The following is a 25,911-nucleotide window of genomic DNA, read 5'->3' as shown; positions in this document are numbered from 1 at the left end:
CCGGAAACTATACGAGACGGAACTAAGACTTGTGCATTGGCCATGGCAGCCTGATGGCAGCCAAAATTAATGAGAGATGTTAGATAAAATGACAGAATAAGTACAAATAGAATGATTTAAAAAAAATAAAACATATATTTTATTTTAAAGTTTATATAGTTCAATGCATAATTCAGGATTCAATATTTGGCTTGTTTACAGTGAAACTACTACAGTGAGGGTGGGCATACAGACCATCTGAGAAAAAACGTTATTCACACATACACAGAATCCACAACCTGTTGTCTGAGAGTCTTACCCAATATGTATACAGCACACCCCGACATGCAGTATGTACGAACAGAGACATTCAGACAGAGACAGGAAGACACAGAACAATGGGGGACAGATAGAGATGAACAACCACAGCTCTCAATCCAGTCCAACAGAATCCCCTAAATTAACCCATTAATTCCTAGGGATTACGGTTATAGAATCATGCACGTTCTAGATTAGAGTAATTTAATCTGGATGTCAGATGTTCCTGTACAGAGAGAGTTCATTGATGGCTTGTTGTACAAATGGCATATTTTCTCATCATGTCCAGTGTGACCCATCACTCCGGAAGCTGCAGTTATGTTTAAGATGTTGAAGGTGCCTCAGTACAATCAAATATAAAAAATGTTCCCATTTAAAATGCATTGCTTGCTTCAGCATCTCCATCACGAAAAAAATATCAAACATTAGCCCTTTTAAATTAAGTATGTAACACGTGTTGGTGTTATGGTATTTTACCCTTACAAGTCCAACCAATACACACAACTAACCTGCTGACATGCAGTTCTTTGAAAAAATGTAATCATGAGAGTTCACTTAAAATACCAGTACAAATTTGAGCTGGGCATTGCCTTCAACAGTACAGGTATTTATAACACACGTCTAAGCATTAGGTTGTTCTGTCTGTATCCACCAGTATGGCTGGTTGTGTGTAACGCCAACCAGAACAGATCAGTTTATGCCTTGAAGAACAGTAAATTGTGTGCCCAGAAGAGAGATGTAGTCACTATAACAACTGAAATAGCCTATTCCCTGGGTTTACTGTCCTCAAACGTACTATGAGCCCTTTACACAGTAAAGGAGGCACTTGACTGTCTGTGTAGGCATAGCACCACTAAAACTAGTTACTAAAATCTTGTCTCTTGGCTGGGGAGAGAACTTTACCACAACAGTGGGAAACTAAAGTGTAGTCAGTTACATACACTATACTGTATATACAAAAGTATGTGGACACCCCTTCAAATGAGTTGATTCGGCTATTTCAGCCACACTCGTTGCTGACAGGTGTAAAAAAATTGAGCACACATCCATGCAATCTCCATAGACAAACATTGGCAGTAGAATTGCCTTACTTGAGGAGCTCAATAACCTTTAGCATGGCACTGTCATAGGATGTCACCATTTCAACATGTCAGTTTGTTAAATTTCTGCCCTGCTAGAGCTGCCTCGTTCAACTGTAAGTGCTGTTATTGTGAAGTGGAGCAACAATGGCACAGCCGCTAAGTGGTAGGCCACACAAGGTCACAGAACGGGACCACTGAAGCACGTAGCGTGAAAAGATCGCCTGTCCTCGGTCGGTTGCAACACACACTACCGAGTTCCAAACTGCCTCTGGAAGCAACGTCAGCATAATAACTGTTGTCGGGAGCTTCATGAAATGGGTTTCCATGGATGAGCAGCTGCACACAAGCCTAGGATCACCATGGACAATGTCAAGCGTCGGCTGGAGTGGTGTAAAGCTCCCTGCCATTGGACTCTGGAGCAGTGGAAACGTCTTCTCTAGAATGATGAATCACGCTTCACCATCTGGCAGTCCGAAGGAAGAATCTGGGTTTTCCCTGCCCAAATGCATACTGCTTCCCCAATGCATAGTGCTGGTGGAGGAGGAATAATAGTTTGGGGCAGTAGTTCATGGTTAGTGGATATGCCCCATTGAAGGGAATCTTAACGCTACAGCATACAATGAAATTCTAAACTATTCTGTGCTTCCAACTTTGTGGCAACAGTTTGGGAAAGAACCTTTCCCTGTTTCAGCATGACAATGCCCCAATGCACAAAGCGAGGTCGATACAGAAATGGTTTGTAGATATCGGTGTGGAAGAACTTGACTGTCCTGCACAGAGTCCTGACCTCAACCCCATTGAACACATTTGGGATGAATTGGAATGCTGCGAGCCAGGCCTAATCGCACAACATCAGTGCCCAACCTCACTAATGCTCTTGTGGCTGAATGGAAGCAAGTCCCAGCAGACATGTTCCAACATCTAGTGGAAAGCCTTCCCAGAAGAGTAGAGGTTGTTATAGCAGCAAATGGGGGACCAACTCCATATTCATGCCCATGACTTGGAATGCGATGTTTGACAAGCAGCTGTCCACATACTTTCGGTCATGTAGCATACTTACATAACTTCGGAAAGTATTCAGATCCCTTCACTTTTTCAACATTTTGTTATGTTACAGTCTTGTTCTAAAATTGATCAAATAAATTTAAAAACTCAGCAATCTACACACAATACCCCATAATGACAATGCAAAAACAGGTTTTTAGAAATGTTTGCAAATTTATTAAACCTGAAAAACAGAAATGCCTTATTTACATAAGTACTAAGACCCTTTGCTATGAGACAAAATTGAGCTCAGGAGCATACTGTTTCCATTGATCATCCTTGAGATGTTTCAACAACATGATTGGAGTCCACCTGTGGTAAATTCAATTGATTGGACATTATTTGGAAAGGCACACACCTGTCTATATAAGGTCCCACAGTTGACAGTGCATGTCAGAGCAAAAACCAGGCCATGAGGTTGAAGGAATTGTCCGTAGAGCTCCGAGACAGGTTTGGGTCGAGGTACAGATCTGGGGAAGGTTACCAAATCCTTTCTGCAGCATTGAAGGTTCCCAAGAACACAGTGGCTTCCATTATTCTTAAATCGAATACATTTGGAACCACCAAGACACTTCCTAGAGCTGGTCGCCCAGCCAAACTGAGCAATCGGAGGAGAAGGGCCTTGATCAGGAAAGTGACCAAGAACCAGATGGTCACTCTGACAGAGCTCCAGAGTTCCTCTGTGGAGAAGGGAGAACCTTCCAGAAGGACAACCACCTCTGCAGCACTCCACCAATCAGAACTGTTTGGTAGAGTGGCCAGATGGAATCCACTCCTCGGTAAAAGGCACATGACAGCCTGCTTATGGTTTGCCAAAAGGCACCTAAAGGACTCTCAGACCATGAGAAACAAGATTCTATGGTCTGATGAAACCAAGATTTAACTCTTTGGCCTGAATGCCAAGTGTCACGCCTGGAGGAAGTCAGGCAACGCTAATCACCTGGCTAATGAAATCCCTACGGTGAAGCATCGTGGTGGCAGCATCATGCTGTGGGGATGTTTTTCGGTGGCAGGGACTGGGGGACTAGTCAGGATCGAAGGGAAAGATGAATGAAGCAAAGTACAGAGAGATCCTTGATGAAATCGTGCTCCAGAGTGCTCAGGACCTCAGACTTGGGCGAAGGTTCACCTTCCAACAGGACAACGACCCTAAGCACACAGCCAAGGCAACGCAAGAGTGGCATTGTGACAAGTGGCTGAATGTCCTTGAGTCCTTGAGTGTCCTTGAGTGTCCTTGAGTGGCCCAGCCAGAGCCCAGACTTGAAACCGATCAATCTCTGAAGAGACTTGAAAATAGCTGTGCAGCAATTGCTCCCCATCCAACCTGACATAGCTTGAAAGGATCTGCAGAGAAGAATGGGAGAACTACCCAATTTTTTAAAATAATTTTTATTTAACTAGGCAAGTCAGTTAAGAACAAATTCTTATTTACAATGAAGGCCTAAAGGAGAACAGTGGGTTAACTATCTTGCTCAGGGGCAGAACAACATATTTTTACCTTGTCAGGTCGGAGATTCAATCCAGCAACCTTTCGGTTACTGGCCCAACACTCTAATCACTAGGCTACCTGCCATCCCAAATACAGGTGTGCCAAGCTTGTATCGTCATACCCAAGAAGACTCAAGACTGTAATCACTGCCAAAGGTGTTTCAACAAAGTACTGAGTAAATGGTCTGAATACTTATGTAAATGTCATATTTCATTATTACATTTTTTATACATTTCTAAAAAACTGTTTTTGCTTTTTCATCATGGTAGCGTGTGTAGATTGATGAAGGGGGAAACAATTTGAATCAATTTTAGAATAAGACTGTAACATAATAAAATGTGGAAAAAGTGAACGAATACGTTCCGAATATATATATATACACACAAACACTACCGGTCAAAAGCTTTAGAACACCTTCTCATTCAAGGGTTTTTCTTTATTTTTACTATTTTCTACATTGTAGAATAATAGTAAAGACATCAATACTATGAAATAACACACATGGAATCATGTAATAACCAAAAAAGTGTGATTCTTCAAATAGCCACCCTTTTGCACACTCTTGGCATTCTCTCAACCAGCTTCACCTGAAATGCTTTTTCCAACAGTCTTGAAGGAGTTCCCACACATGCTGAGCACTTGTTGGCTGCTTTTCCTTCACTCTGCGGTCAGACTCAAATATATTTTAATATTTGTAGATACTTTTTAAGTAAATACCTTCGGCCAAATTGTGCAATAAGTTAGGAGATAAAGCAGTCCACGTTCTTCATTTCATCTGTCACATTATTTTACATTATGAAGCATATCGTAGTTCCCCAGAACAGTTGTGTCACGCCCTGACCATAGAGAGCCCTTGTTTCTCTATGGTGTAGTAGGTCAGGGCGTGACGAGGGGGTGTTCTAGTTTTAAATTTCTATGTTGGTGTTTTGGTTTGGTTCCCAATTAGAGGCAGCTGGTAATCATTAACTCTAATTGGGAATCATATTTAGGTAGCATTTTTCCCACCTGTGTTTGTGGGATATGAATTGCTTGTTAGTGTGTTTGGGCACTACGTCCTCACGGTCTTAACTAGTGCATCAAAGCTGGGACCGAGAGACTGAAAAACAGCTTCTATCTCAAGGCCATCAGACTGTTAAACAGCCACCTCTAACATTGAGTGGCTACTGCCAACACACTGTCAATGCCACTGACTCTACTCCAGCCACTTTAATCATGGGAATTGACGGGAAATGATGTAAATATATCACTAGCCACTTTAAACAATGCTACCTTATATAATGTTACTTACCCTACATTATTCATCTCATATGCATACGTAGATACTGTACTCTATATCATCGACTGCATCCTTATGTAATACATGTATCACTAGCCACTTTAACTATGCCACTTGGTTTACATACTCATCTCATATGTATATACTGTACTCGATATCATCTACTGTATCTTGCCTATGCTGCTCTGTACCATCACTCATTCATATATCCTTATGTACATATTCTTTATCCCCTTACACTCTGTATAAGACAGCAGTTTTTTTTGGGAATTGTTAGTTAGATTACTTGTTCGTTATTACTGCATTGTCGGAACTAGAAGCACAAGCATTTCGCTACACTCGCATTAACATCTGCTAACCATGTGTATGTGACAAATAAATTTGATTTGATTTGATTTCTTTGTAAGTTTTTGTTTTGTTAATTTCACTTAAATAAATATGTAGAACTATACTCACTCTGCGCCTTGGTCCGCTCATTTCCAAGAAGTGACAGAATATCCCACCAACAAAGGACCAAGCAGCGTGAAAATGAGGTAAGGAGGTTTTGGACATGAGAGGACACGAGACCCTTCCTTGGAGGGAGTCGCCAAGGAGCATGGAAGGACAGCGATGACACCGGGGACCACGGCCACAGAAACCCCAAGATTTTTTTTTGGGGGGGGGGCACATGGAGCTGGTGGTCGAGCAGCGGAGAGTGCCAGAGCCTGTTTGGGAGTCGGAGGAGGAATTTGATTAAATATTCCGGAGAGAGGTGGTAGCGATGAGAATGCTACCGTACAGGCGTGCTGAAGAGCGTGACACCAGTCCGGTGACACCTGTGCCGGATCCACGCATCAGGCCTCCAGTGCGCCTCCCCAGTCCGGTACATCCTGTGCCTGCTCCTCGCACCAGGCCTCCGGTGCGCCTCTCCAGTCCGGTGCGTCCTGTGCCTGCTCCCCGCACTCGCCCTGAAGTACCGGCTGTACCGGCTCCACGCACTATACCTCTAGTGCGCATTCACAGTCCAGAGCTTCCGGCGACGGTTCACAGTCCGGAGCTTCCGGCGACAGTCCCAAGAGTCCGGCGTCCAGTCCCGTTCCATGGCAGGAGCCTTCCTCTGCGCCGATGTCCAGTCCCGCTCCAAAGCTGGAGGCTTCCTCTGCGCCGGCACCCAATCCAGGCACGGCGTCCAGTCCAGCTCCATGGCAGGATCCTTCCTCTGCGCCGGCGCCCAGTCCAGGCACGGCGTCTAGTCCCGCTCCAAGGCCGGAGCATTCCTCTGCGCCGGCGCCCAGTCCAGGCACGGCGTCTAGTCCCGCTCCAAGGCTGGAGCATTCCTCTGCGCCAACACCCAATCCAGGCACGGCATCCAGTCCAGCTCCATGGCAGGATCCTTCCTCTGCGCCGGCGCCCAGTCCAGGCACGGCGTCTAGTCCCGCTCCAAGGCTGGAGGCTTCCTCTGCGCCCAGTCCAGGCATGGCGTCCAGTCCTACTCCATGGCAGGAGCCTTCCTCTGCGCCGATGTCCAGTCCAAGCACCGCGTCCAGTCCAGCTTCATGGCAGGAACCCTCCGCTGCGCTGGTGTCTAGTCCAGACACGGCGACCAGCCCAGCTCCAAGGCCGGAGCCTTCCTCTGCGCTGGGGCCCAGTCCGGGCACGGCATTCAACCCAGCTCCATGGCCGGAGCCTTCCTCTGTGCCGATGCCCAGTCTGATCACGTCGTTCAGCATGGCGCCATGGTCGGATCCGGGGTCTGGTGGGTGGCTACGACCCGCACCGGAGCCGCCACCGACACTAGTCACCCCCCTAACCCTCCCATTTGGTCCGCACTTTTGGGGGTGGGGGGGGAGTACTGTCCCGCCCTGATCATAGAGAGCCCTTGTTTCTCTATGGTGTAGTAGGACAGGGCATGACGAGGGGGTGTTCTAGTTTAAAATATCTAATGTTGGTGTTTTAGTTTGGTTCCCAATTAGAGGCAGCTGGTAATCGTTGCCTCTAATTGGGGATCATATTTAGGTAGCATTTTTCCCACCTGTGTTTGTGGGATATTGATTGTTTGTTAGTGTTTTTGGGCACTACGTCCTCACGGTGTTTGTACGTTTTTTATTTTATTTTGTTAGTTTCACTTAAATATGTCGAACTATACTCACGCTGCACCTTGGTCCGCTCATGTCCAAGGACGTGACAAGTTGAGCCAGTAACAATGTTTGTTTGTAAACAGCACAAAGGGTGAAAGTGGGAGGAGCAGGTGAGTCCAGCTGTGGGGGATCGAGTTTTATAATTGAAAGTCAAGGTTTTTTTTTGCTTAAATAGAGTGATCAGCGATGTGCAACTATAGTTTTCCTTCACAGAAAATACATTAATGTAACATATTCGTCAGAAAACAGCTTATGTGCAAAGCTTTTTGGCAGCCACACAAGTAAATAAGCTAACAATGAAAAAGGTATGTTTTGGAAAAACGATGCATTGCCATCATATTTCTAATGTTTACCATAGAAAGAATGTAGCCAGCTACATTTCCTAATGTTTTGCTTAAGTTAATCTTGCATTTTTCCAAGAAAAGTAGGCTGTAAAAGTACTGGAGGAAAGTAGCTGCATATCAGTCAGAGTATAGTCTGCTGATAGAATGCTCTTTTGTGAATTCTCATCTGATTAGAGAAGTGCAACTGAAGCACGAAATTAGTCTGATGCCGAGCAGAAATAAGACGTATTTTACATGTGTTTACAAAACGCAGCAAGATATTTGTTATGCGTTTTATCTTTTTTTCCTGCATTAACGCGACCCCTTAAGTTTAACTTGCTAGTGAATCTAAGTGAGTGGCTGAATTAATAAGTTGGCACAGCATCATTTTTTAAATATATATTTTTATTTTATCCTTATTTTCCCAGGTAAGTTGACTGTGAACACATTCTCATTTACAGCAATGACCTAGGGAATAGTTACAGGGGAGAGGAAGGATAAGTTATTTGTAGAGCTGCCACTATCTTGATTTCCTTGCATTTTTTCTCCTCTCTGTTCTCCTCTCCCCTCTTCTCCATGCAGAGCATGTAGGCCCGTTGCCCTAGCGACTCCAGACTCCACACAGCATGTATCCTACACATGCTGCTCCAGAGCCAGTAATGTTCTTCCTTCAGACAAGCATGCATAAAAACATTATTCATTTGCACAATGTATCTCGTTCACATTCCCTTGTAAATGTCCAAACTCACCAAAAATGACATTCGGTAGCTCCTACCTATATATGTATAACTTTATGAGCTGGATTGCCTGTCTTTGCAATTTGTTTATTTTAATCTGATAAATGGCATATAGGCTCTCATTAGCATATTCGGAGCTAGCAGCCCTCCATCGAAATGTGCTCATTTTGTTAGCATTCTGGTAATAAACGCCCACTGGTCTGTTTTGTGTTTGTTGGCACCCCCTTGTGTACTACGCCGGTAATACCGTATATCCCGGTATGAGAGCGGGATGGTATGACGATATGAATATCTGGATACCGCCCAACCATACTTTCATCATGACTAAAAAATAGCTATTTCCTGCTACGAAACTGCATGTAGCTACTTCATGCAAGATTAGCTACATCATCTTCATAAACAGTTTGTTGACACAATTGTTGACAGCTAGCTATTTTGCTGGCTAGCAAGTCACGTTAGTTAATGGTTTCACACTTACTAGCTAGATAGCTAGCTTCTAGTGACACATTTACTCACAGAAATGAGTAACAGTATTAATTTAGGGTGTTAGCAAGTTTGACAAGCTAGCTAGCTGGCATATCTGATAGCTGGCTAACTCCTTGGTTATGAGGTGTATATTAGTTTACAATATTAAAGCTACGTTAATATAATAAATAGGAATGCAAACTTACAGGCTAGCCAACCTGTGTGCTCTCACCCATACTCAGTCAGACTGTGACTCGTCTGTTGTCGTTGCCTTCTGGTACTTGTAGTTTGTGGTGGAAATATGCTTATAGTTCTTATTATTGTGTATTATTTTATATTTTATCTATTTTCATGCATATGCTATTAATTACAGAAACATGTATAGAAAGAACTCATGTTCAACTTTTATTTTTTAAAAGTGTAAAGTGTTACTCATGACTACATTTTATAACCCCCCCCACAACTCTTATTTCACCAGAGAAACACCACCCACCTTAAGAAAGAGCAGGATCAAGTTACACTGTCTTTCCTCTGTTTTACTGGGACTAGGATTTGGGGTGGATAAACTGTTCCTAGATCTGTACCCAGGCAGGGAATGTAGGCAGTCTACCAAGACAGAGCCTTCAGGAACAAAACCGTTTCTTTCCCCAATCTGAGGTCCCCAACCCCAAAGAAAGCATGAGGAGGAGCGCTGCTCTATCAACATGCTCACACTCATAAACTTGTGCTACATGTCATATTTAAAGTGCCGTTGGATGCATTAGTGTGCTGAGTACATCAAGGGGATAGTGTGCCAACCACAGATCATGAAATTAAATGTATTTTTTTGTCATCTAAAAAATTGCCAGACAAGCACCCTTCAGATTGCATCTGCTGAATAATATTTCTAAGGTAGCCTACCCAGGCAGGTAGTTTCCCAAACCATGCATTTAGTGGATTTTAGACTGTGAACATCACAACCATCAATCTAATTGGAAGGTCAACTTTACATTGCCACATACACTTACCCTATATCTCACTGGTAGGTTAAGTAATATTATAGGCTTTCTAATCCTTTTTACATGCACCTTTTATACATGTTTTATTGCCCAAGATGACAGATTCACAGCATAGAGGAATCCTCATAGTGTGTTCATGAAAAATACCTGCTTGTTGTAGATTGGTCTGTCATCACAGCTCAGTTTTGGCTACCAATTGCTCAGACATACGGTTGATGGTGGTTGTTTGCTACACATATCCCCTTGTCTATGGCATCATACCTGGTGAAAGGTGCTTTTATATCCTGATAACAATTCTACTAACTACAGTACTGTACTTTTCATTCGTTAATTTCATTGTCTTTGGTGAGTAATGAGAGAGCACGATGAGAAAGTGTTACTGAGATGGGGTGCTGTTGTTGCTCTCAATGTGGTGGTACGTGGCAAGGCTATGGTGAAATGGTAGGACAGTCAAAAGCAAAGCATTCAGATGCTGTATATTTCATTGTGTAAAATGTTTTCTTTATCTCCGTATCACTTCACTTATTCTTCAAAACTTTCACAAGAAGTGACTGCAATGTCCAGCTGGGGGTGACTGTAATGTCCCCAAATGTGTCCAGGTTTCAGTTGAAATGCAGTGCTGGTGTAAAGACGACTGTACTTTGACAGCTCAACAGTTCAGAGTAACTATCACAGTAATTAGGGCACATATAGGGACAAACACTGACATTGAGAGGTGGCAAGGTTGGAACACATTTGTAGATCCATAGCAAGAAGATGAATGGAACTTGAATGCAAAATGTTGGCAAAAAATTATTATGCATATTCTTGCCTATATTCATTAAAGTGGAGGTGTTTCTGACATGTATTTTACACAAGAAAATCTATTATATGACTTCCTTATTGGATGGATCAATCAACCTCACATAATAAGTGCACTAGTGGTGTGAGAGGAACCCATTAAAGTTGCCATCTGTAACTTTCATTCCCACTCAAAAGTACTGCCCCTGCACTTGTTTGTAAACTAAAGAGGAACTAAAACGAATGTAATCATTTGTTTTTGTTTCACTTCTTGGATAGGTGTGTGCCACTGGGAAAATTAAAGTTACAGATTGCAACATCTGAGCCCAATCTTCAGTAAGGTAGGTGCATTCTCACTTCGCCTCCTCTGTCCTCTGTGTGGTCAAATGACACTGATTAACTGATTGAACATTTATGTGTGAAGCACACCACAACTGACATAGGGCTACAGAGTCTATAGATGATTTACAGTATGTAAAATGTCTTCTAAGTTGGAAGTGTATACATTATTGCATATTCTTTTGCATATATTGCAGTGCAGATTTTTAAACGTATTGCATGGGGTCTCAGTATACTTGGATAGAGGGACAATAAGCAATGATAGTAATGTTTTTATAAACATGTTTTCAGAATTTAACTGTAGGTAAAGCAGTCTTTTACATGGTGTGCTTTACTAAAATGTGTGTAAAAAGCATTCCACCTTCCCTTTTCTCTTTCCTAGCTTTTGTAATATGAGCTGCTTCCACTCCAAGTCAAGGATATGAGCAACAAATGCTGTCTGCATTTCAACAAAGTCTCCTTGCTTCCCATCCTGGACAAATCAAGTGCTGAGAGAGTTACATCAGATGACAGGGTTGATTAGCACACATTGAACCAGTATCCTCTCTTTTGCTGCATCTTGTTAAATCTATATCAAAAAATGATGGTTCAGCACCATCGGCACCCTCACTCAGTCCCTTCACCAGAGAAGAGGTGCGTTGTGAGCACAGCACAACTGTGTGGTCAGGAGGACAAGGTTTTTTTTCTATAGGCAGACAGTGATTGGCATGGAAGTGGTGAGTATATGTTGCTGTGTGCCGCCCTCAAAATATGTCCCCAAACATGTGTGTCTCCTCCTCAGCACTCCCCAGCAGCGATTAGTTCCCCCACGGGTCTCTCAGTCAGTCTGGCCCCCTGGCCTCCAGCCCCCTCTTCCTCCATACTGAGTATCTGGTGCATACTTAGAAGCTGGTGGGAAGGGATCCGAGTAAAGACTGCAGGCTGGGCTTCGGACTCCTCTTGTTCGATCAGGGACTCTGTAGGGTGGCATTCAGCGAGGGAGGGTGGGTGGGGGCTGGGAGTGGCACCGTTCAGATAGATGCTAGTGGGGACGGTCATTGTAGAGAAGACCGTGTTGGTGGACTCTGGGGTGCAATCTTTATTTTCTGAAGAGGGAGAGAAAACAATGCTATTGTACACAGGCCCATAGTTTTTTCCTGACCACATGACCTAACCAGGAACATTTTTAGACTCTAGTTATAGCCTACTTGTAGTCTATAAAGACAAAGTGGTCATGCAAAACTCTGGGTCACCATTGCATTAGGTTAAGCATTCTGTTAGAGTTGGCTTTTTCTCAGTTCTCTCCTTTCTTTCCTTTCTCAAAAATGCCAAAAAGTATCAGGGGAGACAGGAATATATAGAATAAGGTTTTGTTGCCTTGGTGATAGATTCCTCCTGAGATGGGGCATGGTAATCTTACCTGTGATAGAAGCAGAAACATGGACGATGGTGTGTGTGCCCTCAATGAACACAGAGTCCAGGGTGTGGTCAGGGGGCAGAGGCTCTGTGCTGACTGTCTCTACCTTGGAGGGCTTACGGATGGTCAGCATGTATGGGTGGACATCCAGGGTAAAGTTGCGACTGTGCTTTTTCTCCATTGCGCTCATATCTACAGTCGGGCATTCAACAGATATGGTAAGGAGGATAGAACACAATAGCAGGACCAAATTGTGCATGAGTTGCACAACTTTATTTACAGTTTGTGGCATTCCTGAAGCACTTTTCTATGCAAAAGCAGTTTTAGTCAAATATCCAAAATAGAGAAATATAGCAAAATTCTGAGTAACCATAAAATGTATATTAGCCTACTCAACTTTCTATTACCATAATTTCTACAGTAATGTCACTGCTCTCAGTATAGTACCTTTGGCAGAGGGTGGGTACTGTGTGCTCTTGCTTAATGGAGCAACATAGTTCTCTGCAACTGGTTTCCTCCTCACCGGTTTGGGCTTCTCAGTCTTAGTGCTGTTCTCCATACGCGTCATTGTCAGAGGTTCCTTCACCATGGACAGACATGGACAGTTAGCACAATTATCCCAAGCAGAATTAGATTATTGAAGGGATAGTTCACTTTTGTGAAGTTTTAGCTTATTTTACCAAGGGTTTTTCCCGACTTACTAAGGATTACCTCTGGTTTTAACAAACTTAAATGGTTGGGATGAAACAACACCCTAGATCATTTGCAAAAAAGCTCAAACTTAAAAAGTGAACGATCCTGTTACGTTGTATGATAGGAGACAGGCGCAGGAATACAATTATTATAATTTTTTTCTCTACCCAAAATAGAGTACATCATGAACATGATGGGGATGAAGCCCAAAACAAACACGTGTGCGTGTGTATATATATATATATGACAAGGCTGTAACCCAAACAAAGAGCGAGGTGTAAACCTCTAATAAATACACTGGCCGAGACCCGTAATAACAAGACACGGGACGAGACCCGTAAATAACAAGACACGGGACGAGACCCGTAAATAACAAGACACGGGACGAGACCCGTAAATAACAAGACACGGGACGAGACCCGTAAATAACAAGACACGGGACGAGACCCGTAAATAACAAGACACGGGACGAGACCCATAATAACAAGACACGGGACGAGACCCGTAATAACAAGACACGGGACGAGACCCGTAAATAACAAGACATGGGACGAGAGCCGGACGAGACCCGTAATAACAAGACACGGAACGAGACCGTAATAACAAGACACGGGACGAGACCCGTAATAACAAGACACGGGACGAGACCCGTAATGACAAGACACGGAACGAGACCCGTAATAACAAGACACGGGACGAGACCCGTAGTAACAAGTGCACATTAACACAGTAACACGCAAGCCAACACAACAGAGCACAGGTACTCACAAGAACAATGGACATGGAACAATAATCAACAAGGATACTTATTTTCCACCATAATCTGCAAATAAATTCATAAAAAATCCTACAATGTGATTTTCTGGATGTTTTTCTCCTCATTTTGCCTGTCATAGTTGAAGTGTACCTATGATGAAAATTACAGGCCTCTCTCATCTTTTTAAGTGGGAGAACTTGCACAATTGGTGGCTGACTAAATACAGTTTTTTTGCCCCACTGTATATAGGGAAGGTAATCAGGGAATTGATGGAGTCCAGGTGAGTCTGATGACACGCAGGTGCGCGTAACGATGGTGACAGGTGTGACCGACAGGTCTAACCGAACCACAGAGTGAATGTTGTCCCACACAATCAGCTGTCAAATTTCACAAACGCTTCCATCTGATTGCGAGGAAACATTGTTCAATTGACTATGTTCGGTACATTTGGCTATTGTTTACATGTTGCACATCATGCAAAATGCATGAGGAGATTGAAAATGCAAGTGACAGAACCACAAAAAGTCAGGTAAACAACACTTTCCTGTGGATCCTCCACCTCCTACAGTCAAAAGCACCAACAGCACGGATAACCGGTAAAGTAAGTGTAAATATAGTTTTATTCAACATTCTGACTTGTAGACATTCTGACTTGTAGACTTTATCTTTTAGGCAGACTTCTTTCAGACTGAATATCCATGGTGTAACCATGGTAACAGTGATGTGTAGGCAAACCTGTGGCAGGCAGCATTTAGGCCGCCTATGCATGGGGACCTACCTTAAAAGGCTGGGGGAGGGGGTTGGAGCTGGGGATCCACTTCATCTTCTTGCGTGGTCGTTTGATGACCAGCGGCTCCCCTCCCAGCTCCCCCACTCCCAAGAGAGAGGGGTCCATGTTGGGGTCTAGGGTCTGGATGCCTGAGTCCCTCACAGAGGGTGTAGCATCGTGGTTAGACTGGGCCAGGGCGGCCAGCAGCTGCCTCACCACATTATCATACATGAGGTCGCTCTCATTGGTGATAAAGTCAAGGCGGTTGAGTGACTTGATGTGGTCGCGGTTCTCGTTACAGAACATGGCCAAGATGTTGATGTCACAGAACTGAGACTTCTGCCAGCGCCGCCGCGTCTTGATGCCCACCTTGTGCAGTTTGTCGAACACGAAGTTGGACTTCCGCACCACGAACAGGTGCAGCAAGTTGACCAGGATGACAAGGTTCATGGTGCTCAGCAGGGCAATGTCTACGGCGGCCATAATGCGCTGCAGCTGCACGGCTGGCAGTTTGCAGTTGACGCTGAGCCTCAGCTCAGGGATGCTGCTGGAGTCTGGAGGCTCCCCCAGGGCACAGCTGAACTCGTTCTGGCGCTGGCGGTGCCAGTAGGCGCTCAGGTAGGAGATGGGGATGGAGCTGAGGCACATGATGGCCAAGTGGCGCGCAAGGTACAGCTTGGCCAGAAAGTTGCTCTGTCCTCGTCTCTCCAGGTACTTCTCAAACAGGTTCTGCTCGGGGCTCTTCTCCTTCTCCGCATTCTCGATGATCTCTCGTCTCTCTTTCTCCGTGATGCCTGGTCCTTTGGACTGGATCTGCTTCTCGATCTTAGGGGCCCGGCCCTCGGCAGCCCGGTGGTAGCAGTTGTCGATCTCGTGAAGCAGGAAGTTGAGCTCGGAGGTAAGTCTTGTGGAGGCCATGAACTCCCAGCCCAAAGCAGGGATGTACATGATGCCGGCGAAGGCCAGCAGGGCGTAAGGTAGGAACTTGTGCTCAAACAGCGAAGGTCGAAGGTCAGGCTCCACCCCGGGTACGGCGTCACGCAGCTCTGTCCAGCAGTAGCCTCGTGCGTACAGGGCCTGGTCACGGGTGAAGTTGTGAGGTGTGTAGCAGTAGATTGACTCCTCTGAGAGGGGAAAAGAAGGAGAGAGTTAGCCTCGTAATCTGACATTACAACTGAGGGTAATGGATGTTTGTTATCTATTTACAGTAAGTGAATAAAAAAAATGAATTGTCAAACTTTCCTCTAACAGCCAGTCCTTGATATAATGTTGATTTTATAGATGTTTCCTATGTGGGGGAAATACCATTGATTAATTTAATCAATTTGTGTCAGAAGACTTCTCAGATTTCATTACTTTCTGGAAGTGCTGATTCATGGTATAAAACCATCTGGAGAGGAGAATGAGAAGGAGGCAGCACCTCAAGCCACACCTGTATTCCATTCATTCGTTCCCTGTTATGCTTGAGTATGGTAGCAGCAAGGCCATTCGACGGTCGACTGACAAGGTCTGGTAGGTTCAGGGGTGCATCTGGCCCCGAGGTGCACTTGTGACTTTCATTTAATTGTTGTTGAACTGAGCATGAGAACATTACACACTGCCTGCAAAGCGCTGAGCCAGGTGTCAGAGGGCTGGGGTGGGTACGGTGTCTGAGAAAGGGCTGTTTTTCAGGCTTGACAAAGTTTGTGATTGCTCTTCAAATGTGCACATGTTCATATTTGGCCTGTAGGCTCCTTCATTTGGTATTGGACTTTGCCTGAGACTTAAATCCAACATAATCTGTTCAAATTAAGGGTAGAAACCAATGACATCAATACAATAAGTATTGTACATAAATGTAATATAGTGCACATTGCACTGCTGTTTTTGGTTGTTGCCATGGCACTTGAGGTTTGTGGGGCCTATCAAATGGGTCCAGTTGGCAACCCATGTTTTGAAGAGGAGCAGTGCAGAGAATGCAGAGATGGGCTCCCACTCCATCCTCTGTCGGACCAGTGCTTCCTGCCCGGTACTAGGTGAAATGCTCAGTCACAGCTGGTTGGTGCTGCTATGCAGACAGCCTGACTCAGCATTGAGCTTTCCTTTCTCTCCTCTCTGTTCACTACAGTATCCCAGTCTAATGTCTGAACTGATCTCTCACACCAAAAACCAAAAGCACTGCATACTTAACCCTACATTTCCCAGATCTATCATTCTGGTTAAAAAAAAAAAACGTATGGTGCATTTCATCTGAGGATTTACCAGAGTGTTTTACCCAAAAGATTCAGACTTTTCTGTTTCCATCTACGTGGACCGGCCCCTGTGTCTCACTGGCCACGGCTCCAGTGGACCTGCTCTGACTTGGAGCCAGGCAAGGCTCTGAGTACTTTTCAGCTTGCATTTACAAAACAATGGTGAACTGTGAGCTTTAACACCTTCTTATAAACCAACAGTCATGATTTTTTATTTATTTTTATTACCTTTATTTAACTAGGCAAGTCAGTTAAGAATGCATTCTTATTTACAATGACGGCCTAGCAAAAGGCCTCCTGCCTCCATGTTGTGTTGCTACCATGCTGTGTTGTCACGTGTTGCTGCCATGCTGTGTTGTTGTCTTAGGTCTCTCTTTATGTAGTGTTGTGGTGTCTCTCTTGTCGCAATGTGTGTGTTGTCTTTTTTTTCAGCCCCTGGGACGGGATTAAAACACGCATCACACATCACGACAAGAGAGAGACCACAACACTACATAGACAACACAGCATGGCAGCAACACAACATGAAATTAAACCGAGGTTGTTGATTCAGCTCACCACAAATATTTAGTGTCACACTCCTGATGGAAACACGATAACCTTAGAGCTCACATTAACATAAAACACTGGTGACAACCTGGCGTGGGGGTAAGATTCACTGGAAAAGCACCAATAGAGCACAAGTAAACTCTTCAGGATAATGTCCTACTGTTAGACATTATGAATGCCAATGTTGTTGGGGCATTGTCTGTGAGAGAAACCTTTGTTGTTTTTTAAATATACCAATGCCATCGTATGAATAACAAAGCTACTACAGCTGTCTACTAGTATCTGTGTTCTGGTTCAGTGTAAAGTGACAGGCTGATGTGATGTGAGTTAACAACGACACGTTAGGACATACAGTTACCTTCCCAACCTGCTGTGTGTGTTTGGTGTTTACAGCAGCAGCATAGCGCTGTCACAGGCCCCGCTAGTGGTCGTCTGCCAGACCTGGATTCAAATACTATTTTAAATATTTTGAGCGTTTGCTCTAGTCTGCCTGGAGTGCCAAAAGGGGCGGTGTTTGCACTGTCTACACCGTAGACATTGCACAACTATTCTACTGGTTCAATTTCCCGAGACCAGCACAACTAAAGTACATTATTTCGAATAATAGTTGAAGCCAGGTCTGCCGTCTTGCCGACCCACTGACCTGCAAAGTTCCTTGTGAAGACCAGAGTGACGAGCAGGATGGGTATGATGACAGTGCCGATGGTGACGACGCGGTCAAATGGTAGCTCCAATTTAAGCTGGACCATAAGGCCGGCCAGCATTCCTCCCTTCTCATCCTGGGAAGAGCCAGGCAGGATCAGCTCCTTCAGCTTCTCTCCCGCCAGCAGAGCCGTGGCCATGTCTAAGTTCTGCTCGAGGATGTTCTGCATCCGGCCTGAGAAGACAACGGCCACCCCCTCCTCCTAGATACCTCCACCCACTCACACACACTGGGCTACTTACACACACACACACACACACACACACAGGACTGGCTGTCTCCAGGCCAGACCTGGTTATGTGGTTATGTAAAGTCAGTAATGGCTGGGTCTTGATGTGATTGACAGTCTCTTGGGTGTATTGGGATCGTCACTAAGTGTAAGTGGGACCTCCCTCCTCCTAGCTACGTCCACTCACACTGTTACACACCAACTCACACAGGACTGGCGGTCTCAATGCCAGAGCTGGTCATATGGCGCGGCAGGAACAACTGGGTTTTGATGGACAGTCTTGGATATGTTCACTGACGATGAGTCAGACAGATTGATGCTCTCTGACTCTCTCTTCCCTCACAGAGGAAGGACATTGTGTTCAGTCAGTGGTTTACTGTGGGTTCCAGTTGTGCTGTGTACATTCTGAGTTTTTGTTCTCTCTCACCTTTAACTGGCCTTGGTCCACACACAGTGTGTCAGGTAAAAGGAAGGATAGATGATCTTTCTCTCGGTTCTCAAAGAGTGTGGTCTCCGGTGGATGAGTTTGTATGGATTTATAGTATACCCAGATCAATAGGGATACCTACTCCGATTCCATCTTCCTGCAAAAGACAGATTGTCCAACCTGGTCTCAGAGCATTTCGTATTATTCTGAATGTAAATCCGAGACACTCCATTTAGTATGTAATATTAAGTTTTGTATGGTATGTATTAATTTGTGTGATTATATTACAATTCGTACTATATGTTACGAATTTGCTAAACATATATGTTACGAATTCTAGCTAGGTGGCTAGGTTGCTAACATTAGCTAGCATGCTAACGTTTGCTAGGCTAGGATTTAGGGTTAAGTTTAGGAGTTAGGTTAAAGGGTTAATGTTTGGGTTAGCTAAAAGTTCAGGTTAGGGTTAGTGTTAAGGGAAGGGTTAGCTAACATACTAAGTAGTTGCAAAGTAGCTAAAAAGTAGTAAGTAGTTAAAGTTGCTAATTAGCAAAAAACATTTTTTGTCCATGATGAGATCTGAACTCGCAACCTTTAGGTTGCTCAACGTTTGTGTTATACACCCTTCCAGCCACCCCAACCAACTACCCTACTTTCATTTTTTTGCCTTAACTAACCATCTGTTTTATGTAACCATACCAAACGTAACATATCATACTAAATGGAGTGTCTCAGATTTACAATAAGAATAATACGAAATGCTCTGAGACCAGGTTGGATTGTCAAGAAACATACTATATATATATACTTGCAAAATGTTGGCCTTTTCTTCTAAAATAGAGAGCAATAACAAAACACTAGCTCAGTAAACACTGAAAATAAATCCAACAGTTTGGTTCAAGTAAATCATCTGGTTGAGATTATCTCTCTAACCAACACCATACTCAGGTACACCATCTCAAAGGTACTTTATCCAGTGTTCTGCATCACCGTATGCAGCTAAATTCCTGTTGTACTCACTCCCCGCTAGGCATTTACAGACGGCAATGTCTTTTAGATGTATTTTCTTTAGTACTGTCTGGACCGGTCTTTTTTTAATGCAGACCGGACCAAATCTGAACCAAACAGACTTCCGTCTGGACCGGCCTTGATTTCAATGTCCTCAGACATCCAGATCGGCCTATATTTGACCCAAACATAAACGTCTATAATTGTTTCAGATTTGGTCAGAACCAAATCTGAACCAATCATAGATATCTATGTTTCACAATTTTGGACAGCACGGTACAGTACAATAGAGCACAGCAGAGTACAGTGCACAGTAAATAAACATACAGTAGAGCACAGAGTACAGTAAAGTGTACTGTATTAAACCCTACTTTACTCTAATGTATTCTACTGAACTAAACTGTACTGTACTGTACCATACTCTACTGTAGTCTACTCTACTGAATAAAACTCTATCCTATCCTATCCTGAATAAAACTGCTATCCTATCCCGTACTGTAGCGCACTGTACTCTACTGTACTAAACTGTGTCGTACTGTGATGTTAAACTTGTGAAACATAGCTTAGAGGTCTATGATTTGTTCAGATCAAATATGTACTTGTTTGGGAGAGGAGCTCATTAGGATAATACCCAGCATGCTTCGTGTTTTGTTTTTATTTTTACATTTTGGTAATTCAGCAGACAGAGCTACGTAACTAAGCTAGATAAACAAAAACATATCACAGTCATAGCAAGGTTTCTTTTTTTTTTTACTGCTACTGAGAATGCTATTGTAGTTGAAGTGGTCTGTTGGTTTATTCTGTAGGTTGGAATGCTTTGAAAAGCTAGCATAAGTGCATGTGACAGATGGGAGCAATAATCTTCAGTTGGTTCCTCTTTCCTACAGTATATTAAGAGGCTTGAAAGAATGTATTTCCAGAAATTTGGACATAGAATCAATGACTGAAAAAGATGGATTTTCAATGTCTGTAAATCTTTTTGACATACGGAAAATGCGTATTTTCACCTTTCATTCAGCACCTAAAATGCACCTGATTTCAACATCCAGAAAATACATATTTTAGATGTCTGGAAATTATGTATTTTCGACGTCCTGTAAAATATTGTTTTTCGACATCCGGAAAATGCATGTTTTCAACTTTGGCACCTAAAATGCACCTGATTTCAACGTCAGAAAAAGACATCTAAAAGACAAATGTTCTATGTAATTTTGCTTACTGTGTCAGTAGTAGCAGTGAGAGCTCAGTTTCCAGTGAGTGGGTCAGTGTGGTCACATCTGTGGGGGATATTTGCCTTTGATTACACAAGAACTGTGAAGGGCGAAGTCACCCACTCTGATGAGAATGATGACCTTAAAAAGCTTTTTAAAAACTTTTATGGACCAGTACAAGGACATGCCTTTTTTTTCCAAACATGGTACCAAAAAAGGATTTGATTCCTGGCTGAGTCAATCGATATTATTAGATTCCGATTCATATCAGTGATGTAATCATTAGTCATATGACATTATGCTCATGTTCTGTTCATTCAGCGTTACAGTGAAACCATTTCCCATGGAGCTGTGAGACATTATCTTTAATGAACACTGTCAAACCTGGGGATTTTGAATGTCAGAATCCAGGACACCTGTCAAGGGGATGCTGCTTTATGGTATGTGTGTGTGTGTCATTGGCACTGCTGCACTCTGCAAGTGAGGAGGGGGTTGCTGCTGCATGCACACTCCAGGAAGGTTACATGAATGTCCTTCGAGAGGAGTGTGATCACATCGTCCCCGCTCACCCCACACACACCTCCCATCTTTCTTTCTCTCCATCTTATGCTCTCTCTCCCTCTCTTTCCATCTCTTTTTTTCTCTCCATCTCTTTCTCGCTTCTTCTCATTCTCTCTCAATCTGGAATAAATATCCATAGTCCTTGAGCCACACAGAAGCAGGCCCATAGAGTGGATTACATTGTGCAGGGATAGAGGGACGGAAATCCTGCCTACCAACTGAATTGTTAGCATCACCTCCTCAATAAATTGCCCCTGGCTAAGACCAATCATTCATATTATTTTTGAGAGCATTACACTCCATTTGTCATCATAAAGGAGCATATCTGAGAATAACGTGATGTGATGTGTAGATTAGGCTGAAGTTCATCTGCTGTAAAATGAGGTTGAATAAATAAATCATTGTGAGATAAAATATAAACTTGTCAAGCCACCAGTCATGAAACATTAGTCATAGGTAGTGACTACTGACTATGTGTGAATAGATAACGTGTAGGGTGAAGTTTCCCCTAGATGCTGTTCTTGGGTAAGTTTAGTATTTTCCTCACTAATGGTTAAGGATAGGATTGGAGGATGGGAAGCTGGTCCCGGATCTGTACCTAGGGGAAACATTGTCAACCACCCCTGGAGCAATCGATAACACCCTTTCCTACTCTGAAGATCTTTGAGGGATCCTTGGATCAGACAATGAGAAAGCCCTGAGACATACTGTAGGTGAAAGGGCCTGTTCAATTCATTTACATTTCAGGCTACTTGATTCTGGGAAAGGCCCTTCTGTGTAGCACATGTATTATTTGTGTTCCTTCATTATTGAACATGCTTTACTTGGGCACGAAAATGGCCTTAACATAAAACAATATCCTAATATTTATGACCTGATGATTTGTGTAATTGTCTGTCCAACAGTTCCAAAAATCTGGTTTACAACCAACAGTTGCCAATTTTAAATCGATTTTGTCTTGTAGGAGACAATATCTAATTTCAGTAACTCAGCTTCTGGCAGTGGTGAGCCCTTGGCACCAGTCCAACAACAGATTATGCCCCACAGTTGGACCTGCTACACGTGTTTAAAGGGGATGCCCACATTCAGTTGCCAGTACTACAGTATGCCACGTTTGGTTTAGGCTGTCCCTGTTACACAGATAGACATTCTTGGTGTAATCAGACTCACTTTTGCTGAAGAGGTGAACACAATTCACTTTAGGCTACATGTTTGAAGGATTGTGAGTGGAACTGTGTGATCTTTCAAGTACTCTCACCGGTCCTCCTCATTAGTGAGCATCCATTCCGAGTGTGATCATGAGTTTATAGATTGGACTCCGTCCAAAAACTTCCAAACTAGCTACTCCTGTTGTAAAGTGAGTATGGCAAATAGTGAAATTTCACCTCAACAATGCACAGTCCCCAATATAGCGCCTATTCACTCTGCCTTTTTCAAGGACCCAAATGACAGGTTCAGCTAAATTAAAAATACTGTTAACCGTGCAAACAATAGCGTTAGGATACTGTTACACCAAATGCAAGTCCATTGCTAAACAAAATGCTACAATAACAGAGCAACAAAGCTATTGTGGTTATGCTACATACAGGCTATCATATGATAGAGTTTCCTCTACTAATCTTGTGAAATTGTCCAAGAGTCATTCTCAAACATGCCGCACTGTTGGTTGTCTAGTCATCCCCATGCTATTGGCTACTTACATCAAAGGAGCGGTGCACAAAACAAAACTCTCCGCTGCAAGTCAACGAATGTGCACGCCAATTCAGCACTTGGTGCGGTGGACAGCTCCCAAAATGTAGACGGGGCACTGAAAATCTGAGTGTATTAGTCTAAAACGGGTTTGGTAAGGACACTTATTAGACTTTCAGCTCTTTGAGATTCAATAGGCTACATGTATTAGCTGCAGTCCACCTGTCCATATCAGTGACAGGCACAGACAATTCACGGTCTATCCATAAGGAAAATAGATCAAGCCCGAGAATCCACCGTGGGTTCAAATTCACCCATTTAACACAAGGAGGAAATATAATGTACTCACAGGTCTTGTGCATCCTCGGCGTGCTAAGAGTGACTGCAGTGCGGGCGAGCCGCTACAGCGTGTATCCGGGCACACCGGTTTGTTCCGCATTTACCCCTCCTCAGTCCTCACCCTCCCTTCCCGGTTTTGTCTCTCTCCTTTCCCCAGAACCAAAGATGAGGTGAGATAGGTAACGCATTAGGATTCAACAAATCATTGCTTCCTCTCTCCTTGCACAAATTGAAATGACAAATCCTGATGTAAATGTCCATTTGACTGTGTTGTGAAAACCCAGACAATGGGTTGTGATCTTTAGATGGAGGAACAAACTCGACACTTTGGATGTAGTTTATAAAAGGTCTTACATTATCAGTAAAAATAAATTGGGCACACTGAAGCAAGCTTCTGAGGATTTCCTCATATAGTCTCGGCTAGCCTACGAAGCTGTCGCTATCTTGCGTTTCAGGAGGAGAGGAACAGTGAGTCAATCAATCTTTCCTTGTGATGTAGGCATTATAACTCCCCACTCCCTCAAACACACTCATGAAGTCCCAGTGGGAGAACAGCCAGCAGCTAAACAGGGAATAAACACTCTGTCTTAACTCGCTCACCCCCAATCACGCCACCCGCAGCAGCTGTGTTTTTACTCAGAGATGTGGTGCCTCTGGTTATTCACGATTGGCTATAGCTAGGCTGTTTAGGTTGGCTGTTTCTGGCAAGACTCCCGTACAGGTCAGATCGATAGCAAGCGAGCAAGCAAGCCAAGGCGCGCGCTTCAGACTACGGTCAGGTTCCTAGCCGGTTTTCACCGGTTAGGTTCCATTCCTCATAACTGCTTCCAAATATAGGATCCTCTCCACCACTGCTGCATCGCAATGGTGATCAAGAAAGCAATTGAATGTGTTGTGGCTGCAACCGGAGACACTCCATTCAGTTTTATATATTACGTTTTGTATGGAATGTATAATTTGTGGATGTTCATCATTCATTTCGGATGATAAATTATGAATTACAATTCGTATGATATGTTACGAATTACAATTCGTGCAATATGCTATGAATTGCGATTCGTATAATAAGTTATGTTACTAATTCCAATTTGTTGTTGCTAATGTTAGCTAAGTGGCTAGGTGGCTAACGCTAATGTTAGCTAAGCCAGGGGTTAGGGTTAAGGTTAGGAGTTAGGTTATTATTAAATGATTAAGGTTAGGGGAAGGTTTAGCTAAAAGAGTTAAGGCAGTGGTTCCCAAACTTTTTTTGGCCCACAACCCCATTTTGATATCTGAAAATTCTCAAGACCCTAATCATGTGAAAAATAATTATGTAATAAACAGTCAATGCTAACTTTTAAATTGGGGCTATTGCAGTCAATTGTAAAACATTCTAACAGTATTGCTAATGTTGTTCTCAACTCACCATAATACACTTTTAATGTGAGGCTATGACATTCAATTGCAAATTAAACTGATATATCTCTATCTCACCACCACCAATGAGATGGGTGTGCTTGATGCATGTCGACTCGAGGCTGTAATTGCTGCCAAAGGTGCTTCAACAAACTACTGAGTAAAGGGTCTGAATACTTATGTAAATGTGAAATGTCTTTTTTTTTGTGGCAAAAATGACAAAAAACCTGTTTTTGCTTTGTCATTGTGGGGTATTGTGTGTAGATTGATGAGGGGGGGGTAATCAATTTTAGAAAAAGTATGTAATGTAACAAAATGTGGAAAAAGTCAATGGGTCTGAATACTTTCTGAATGCACTCTACATATCTTCATGTCAATATCAATTAGACCTAAAGTCCTATGCGTAAAGTTCACTACATATAGACAAAGACCAAAATAATACAGAGCTGCAAATACAACACAAAGAGGAATGAGAGTTCCCAATGGTCGAAAGATTGTACACAGTAAGCAGATTGTTTTAGCAAGTATAAACATTTTATATCTGAGAGACTTGAATGCTTATAACATCACACACTTCATCCTGTATCCCTCCTCTCGATTCCCTCACTCTTTTGTCATCCTCTTTGCTCCAACTTCCTCATCTTACTATCTCTTTTCCTCCTTGTCTTCTATCGCACAGTGAAACTGACTCCTGATATTTATGATTTATTTTTCCTTCCTCTCCCCTGTCTTTTCTGTTTTGTCCCCTTTCTCCTCCTCTGTTCAGTGTGCCACGATCACGACCGCCTTCCAGGCCTTGTCTTTGTCAAAGTCCCGCAGTGTTCCTTTGGATGCTTGTTGCTGAGAGAGCAAGCTGGAGGGAGGGAAGAAGGGAGAGAGAAGAGGGGATAGATAGGAGAGGAGAGAGGTTGGAATAGAAAATAGAGAGACTTTTGTCACTGCAGTCTGCATGTCGTCACTGCACAACATGCTGTTACTCCATGAATGACCGGCTTAGTCATAAGTCATAA

General features: G+C 43.3%; 1 protein-coding gene across 1 annotated transcript; it reads right to left on the bottom strand.

The window, feature by feature from the left end:
• Positions 1-8,085: 8,085 nt before the first annotated feature.
• Positions 8,086-23,927, bottom strand: LOC109867614 (pannexin-2-like). Its single transcript, XM_020456860.2, has 6 exons — positions 23,517-23,927; positions 17,986-18,858; positions 14,572-15,686; positions 12,791-12,923; positions 12,347-12,535; positions 8,086-12,032 (listed from the first exon to the last, which is right to left on the bottom strand). The coding sequence occupies exons 2-6, from the start codon at positions 18,212-18,214 to the stop codon at positions 11,725-11,727; spliced, it is 1,974 nt and encodes a 657-aa protein (XP_020312449.1). The 5' UTR covers positions 18,215-18,858; positions 23,517-23,927; the 3' UTR covers positions 8,086-11,724.
• Between the last annotated feature and the right edge of the window lie 1,984 nt (positions 23,928-25,911).

The sequence above is a fragment of the Oncorhynchus kisutch genome, linkage group LG22, assembly GCF_002021735.2.
Source record: "Oncorhynchus kisutch isolate 150728-3 linkage group LG22, Okis_V2, whole genome shotgun sequence".
Taxonomy (NCBI): domain Eukaryota; kingdom Metazoa; phylum Chordata; class Actinopteri; order Salmoniformes; family Salmonidae; genus Oncorhynchus; species Oncorhynchus kisutch.
Note: the sequence above shows the minus strand (reverse complement) of the source record. Positions and strands in the feature narration are given on the sequence as shown.